Source organism: Micrasema longulum, unplaced genomic scaffold, assembly GCF_059751315.1.
Source record: "Micrasema longulum isolate JH-2025_06_02 unplaced genomic scaffold, ASM5975131v1 h1tg000780l, whole genome shotgun sequence".
Classification (NCBI taxonomy): domain Eukaryota; kingdom Metazoa; phylum Arthropoda; class Insecta; order Trichoptera; family Brachycentridae; genus Micrasema; species Micrasema longulum.
In genome coordinates, this window is record NW_028277973.1 from 62,495 (window position 1) to 68,400 (window position 5,906).

The 5,906-nt window shown below is 40.6% G+C and overlaps 1 protein-coding gene across 1 annotated transcript; it reads left to right on the forward strand.

Moving 5' to 3' along the window:
* The first annotated feature begins 2,179 nt into the window (after nt 1–2,179).
* Nucleotides 2,180–5,644, forward strand: brk (transcriptional repressor brinker). The gene has a single exon (XM_088230569.1). It carries the CDS (start codon nt 3,977–3,979, stop codon nt 4,637–4,639), a length of 663 nt encoding a protein of 220 aa, XP_088086695.1. The 5' UTR covers nt 2,180–3,976; the 3' UTR covers nt 4,640–5,644.
* The last annotated feature ends 262 nt before the right edge of the window (nt 5,645–5,906 follow it).

Below are 5,906 nucleotides of genomic sequence, written 5' to 3' on the forward strand. Positions count from 1 at the left end.
AAGAATTCTGGGCATAGGGGAATGAAAACCATAGTTAGTTCTATGGTTATCGGTATGAAAGAGTAAGTTTTGTCTGAGGTTTCTAGTTGGGATATTCAATTTTATTAAGCTCAGTAGTTCGGGCGCATCAAAGAGTGAGTTGGGAATTTAAAACAGGACTAGAAGGTCGGATTTATTTCAACGGTCTGGAAGAGAAGATATATTTAAGCTAGTTTCTAACTCATTATACGTATATTGGTTTTTGGATAAACCCAACCTCCAGCCTATTGATTTTAAAAATCGATGTTGAACTTATTCAATATTCTTGATGTGAATATCATAATATGGAGATCAGATAACAGAGGAATACTCTAGGTGCGGGCGAACTAGGGAACAGAAGAGCGTTTTAAGGGTTTTGATATTTTTGAAGTCAGCTATGCTTCTGTTTATAAACCCAAGAAGTTTTGTGGATTTATTGATAACATGTTCAATATGAATTGTAAAAGAAAGATGCACAAATGTCGAGATCCGTGAAGTGTGTAAGGCTGAGACGCATTATCGACAGAATCAAGAAAGGGGTGCTGCGTTGGTTCGGACATGTCGAGCGAATGGACAGCGAGAGAACGGCTAAAAGGATCTACGATGCGAATGTTGATGAATAATGCAGACAACGAGGAAGACCGAGGAAGGCCGAGGAAGACCGAGAAAGACATGACACGATCGAGTCCATCAAATACTTGAAGATGGACATTTCAGGAGTAGGAATAATCGGCGTGCGTCCATGAGAAGATGTAGGTATGAATGTAGAATATATCATAATTGGAGACGAGGAACTAGAATCCCAACCGGCCATGAGCTCTGTAGCTGCAAGACGTGCTGGGATATTTATTTATTGTACAGCGCCCTTGAGGTGGTTTTCATAAAAATGGCGCTATGTAAATTATCCAAGCATATATATATTTATTTATTTATTTATTTCTTCATATTTTTTGCTTACAAACTATAATTAATAATAAAAATAATGTGACCTCACTGGGGTTTCCCGTGCCGAGGACACTTAACAATACACTTTTTTTACAATTACATTTGAGAATAAAGAAAGAAGACTAACTTATAAAAACGAAGATAATTAACAAATATTTATTCAGTTTTTAAAAAAAAGGTATTTATGTACATCTATATTATTTATATTACAAAACACACAATGAAAATAACAAAAACCTAACATAAGCTATACACTTGTGGAGCAGTTGATTCAATATTGGTATGGGCAAATGAGACAATCCATTTTACTTCTACCTAGCTCCACTGTCCATTTTTTATAGCCTTTTTAAACAGTTTCTCGTTACTAATTGTTAATATATATATAGAGGAAGCGAGGTATGTATGCAAAGACAGAGTGATATGGCGTTCTATCATATCTGCCTATCCCTACGGGGAAACGGCGAGATGGTTTAATTGTTTGTTTGTAAAATACTGTGCTAAAAAAATCTCTCTGGGCTGTAACGTCGTGTTACTTTAGACATTTTAAATGACTGACAGATACCTATTTAAAAACAATAATATTATAAATTTATGTATTTTAATTAATCAATTTATTTATTTAGTGCACAGTTTTAAAATGTACTGAGGTTCTTTGTTTCGGGTCCCGACTAAATTCCAATATTTAGGCAGAACCTTATTTTTTACACATGTTTTTTTAAAAATTAAATAATGCTTTAAAACAAAACAAAGGCCGTTTTAATATTTCCCGATATCTAAGTGTTCTTGATTCCGCACTTTTATGTATTTTATTGGGTTTCATTATTTTTCCTTTTATATTTTCTGTTCATGTTTACCTTCTTAAATAAAAATAAATACAAAAAAAAGTCGGGGAGGTTAGTGTCTACTTTATAGTTTTTATTATTTTATTTTTTATTATTAACTTTTTAAAATCATTCTTTTTAAAATTCCATTTGTCGATGCGTTTTGAAGCTGCAAGACTTTTTGTGATGTTAGCTATCATATTATTTTTATCATTTTATGTAAATGTTATCAACTATCAAATATGTATTTTATTTATTTTATTGATTTTTCACGCCCATAAGACTTTTACATACATGAAAGTTATACAAAATATAAGTATATAAACAACATTAAATTTAAAAAATACAATATCAAGCAACAAAAGATAGAACAGTGTTGAGAAGTAAAGTTGGTATAAAAAAAGAAGATGAGTATATAAACAACATTTTTAAAAAAAATACAATATAAAGAAATAAAAGATACGAACAGTGTTAAGAAGTATGTATAGTTGGTATAAAAATAAAAATAAAAAGATGAGTGTATGAACAACATAATTTTTTAAAAATACAAATTTAGTAAATGGGGTCTAGAATTTCAACCGTCCATGCGCTCAGTAGCTGCAAGACTTGTTGTTATCTAACTTCTGAATTTATAAATTTGCTTTTTATTTCGTTTTTAAAATATCACTTAAACTCTAAACTTCATTGTCAAAAAAAATGTAAATAGGGGCTAGATTTCTTATTGTCCATGCGCTCTGTAGCTGCAAGACGTTCTGTTATCTAGCTCATATATATCATATAAGAAATATATCATAATTGGAGACGAGGAACTAGAATCCCAACCGTCCATGCGCTCTGTAGCTGCAAGACGTGTTGGGATATTTATTTATTGTACAGCGCCCTTGAGGTGATTTTCACAAAAATGGCGCCACATAAATTATCCAAACATTATTATTATTTATATTTTGAAGAGTGAAATTTTATATCGTAAACAACGCGACTTTTTGTCAGAGAATTAAAATAAAAAAGAGTTATAAGTTGCTTGTAAATTTAATATGTGGCGAAAACGAACGGTAACGTGGAGCGAAAACGATCAAGAACGACGTGGCATGATCAAATAAACCAAAATCTTAAGCCTGGTCATGTCAAAAACAGGCGGAACCGAAGGACATGTATGACATGATGTATGAATGTGCAAGAAGCTAGGAATGTATGCCAGGATAGACGCGTGTGGCAATCCATACTATCTGCCTACAATAACGAGACAGTAGTAATATAATAATTTTAAATGTTGCAATTTCTAATTAATTGGCAGAAATATAATGTACGAGTTTGTAAAATCAATTTATTTTTATTACTATAAAGACCTAGAATCTTCTGAATTCGTTTTGCGTCCAAAACTATCACGGAAAAGTCTATTCGAATGAGCCAAGCCGTCCCTTGGCGCTAAGCACTTTATAACATTTTGAATTCCGGCCGCCCGCGCATAGCGGTCAGCCGCCAGGAGCCTGAACGTCGTATGTCGCGTCGAGGTTTGTAGCTATAGGCCTTTCTGCGCCGGGCGGGTATACTAAAATAAAATATTGTGTAAGTAGGCAGAGCTCGGCCGCTGGTTTAATGTGGTGGAGCGACGCGTTGTCTGGCCGGAGCGCCTGGCGACACCCTGTCTACCGCGGCCGGGCGACGTTGCCGGGCGCTCAGCGCGCCCACATTCCACGACACCAAAGCGAGTGTTTCTACTGTTATTTCTCCTCTATTTACTTGCCCGCATCTAAAAGTCCTGTAATTTTTTACAACTTATAAGAGTCGGCAATTTCTTTTCCCCAAATATGGACGGGCGACGATCGGTTCTTATCTAAAAATATTAATAAAATAAGAATCGACAACGCAGCGCATAAACCCGTTTCACAAACGGATGTCGGCGTATACCTTCGGCAGATAAGGTGTTAGGCAAACTCGCGGGTTGCGAGAGCGAGACTTCGAGGGAGCTAGACAGAAACAGAACGTATAAAGAGTGTCGGATCTCGTCAATCGGCGCGGCGGCTCCCCACTTACGGCATTTTTCACGCCGAGAATGAAGTGAGATTACCGTTTAGTCATAAGCCAGGAGGGGAATACGATGGTCGAGCTGTAACCTTCGGATTAATCCTTTGTCGAGTTTTCGGTTGTTTTGGTTTTGTAGTGTTATAGAAGAACGTAATAAATTAAGCGCCATGGCGAACGGTTTCAACTCCGCCACGAAACGAATAGCCGCCCCCCGCGCTCCCGGGGAGGGCACCAAACTAGGCTCCAGACGCATATTCGCGCCACTCTTCAAGCTGCAGGTGCTGGACTCGTACAGGCACGACGCCGACTGCAAGGGCAACCAGAGGGCCACCGCGCGCAAGTACGGCATCCACCGGCGGCAGATCCAGAAGTGGCTGCAGGCGGAAGCCGCGCTGCGGGGCGCCGCCGGGGGGCGCGCCTCGCCGCGGCCGCTGGACTGCAGCACGGGCCCGCGGGCCGCGTCCCCGGCGCCCGCGCCCGTGGACCTGTCGCTCAAGCGGCCCGCCTCGCCGCGGGACCCCGCCGCCTGGGACCTGTCGTGGAAGCCCGCCGAGGCGGACTGCGAGCCCGAGGCGCCCCCGGCGGCGCGCGCGCCCGCCGCCCCGCAGCCCAAGCCCTTCAAGCTGTTCCGGCCCTACCTACTGGACGGCGAGGACGAGCCCCCCAGCTCGGCCTTCGCGCGCGTCGCCCCGCGCCACTGCTACAGCGTGGGCTTCGAGCTGCACCCCCTGGACGGCTACCGGCTCGCGCCGGAGGAGGCGTGCGGCGGCCGGACCTGGCTCCGGGACGCGTACCTGCGGCGCGCGGAGCCCGCGGCCGCCGTGAGCTGATCGGGGACGCGTTCTCCGCTCGGTGGACTCGACGTACCTAGATACGTAGTGATCGTGTAACCCGGGGATGTAGTCCTCGGCCGAAGTCTGTGATTTATGTTAGGTGTATCGATATTACTTCCCGCGCGAGCGGCGGCCGCTGGCGCCACGTAGGCCGAGCCGGTCACGGCGCTCCCGCCTCCCGCGGGATCGGAGATCGGCTGTGACGGGTGACGGGCGACGATCGAGAGCCGGCCGCTGGCGGAGGACGGGTGACGCTAGACCGCTCGCCGCGCGATGCCAGATTAGTCATAAACAGAAAAAAACTCGTACCTAGCTTATATTTGAATAACCTGTCATTCGTTTCGACATATCGCTTCGTGTGGCTATTTTTAAAAATTATCTAACCGGCGTCCGACGCGAATAAAAAATAAAGTTCCCGGTAATTAGCGAGCGGTTTCCAAACTTGAATAATAATACTATGTGTTCTTCCATCCGCCGTGCCTCGCTCGAGTGGCGCTAAGATGGCCGTCGAGTGTCGATATTGCGAGTTGCCTTATATAAAACTGACATATTTATTTACAAGATAAAGTGTAATTTATCAGCTAGCGTCGAGATTATGTTGAACAAAAGTATGTTTTATGTAACAGCTGTGACGTGTCGAACAAAAATGGCTGTATAACGATAATAATGATGGTCTTTGCTCATTCGATATTATTATAATGTAATTATCGCGTACCTATTCGCTTTCCTTAGACCTAAGAATATAATTACCTTGTCCGCCGTTAAGGTTATGTGCCTTCGTATTGTGCCAACTAATGTATCCATACTTCTGTATACTTTACATGGATGAATTAGGAAAAATCTTTTGTACATATCTTTTACACTAGGCAGCTTACTATTATGAAAATTATATTGTAATTATTATATTATTAAAACGATTGTTCGTAACATATTTTTATATAAAATTTATGAATATTATAAAGACATTTAATAAGAAATAATAATTTTTGTTTTGTAAACATACTCCCTTGTTTTATTTTATAATTTTAAGAAGGCACCTGTTGCTGTTGAATGGGTCAAACAAATATATTATGAACATAGAAACCTAAATTTCAGAATAATATTAACATAATATGAACGAATATTTGAAGCAATAGAAAATTATTTTAATTCCAACAAAAAAATATGACATGTCAAAAACTTATGTGAAGTCATAGATAATTAAATTTGCCGCCGATTGGTATCAAATTGTAGGCAACAATAAATAAAACCACTTTTTTTTAAA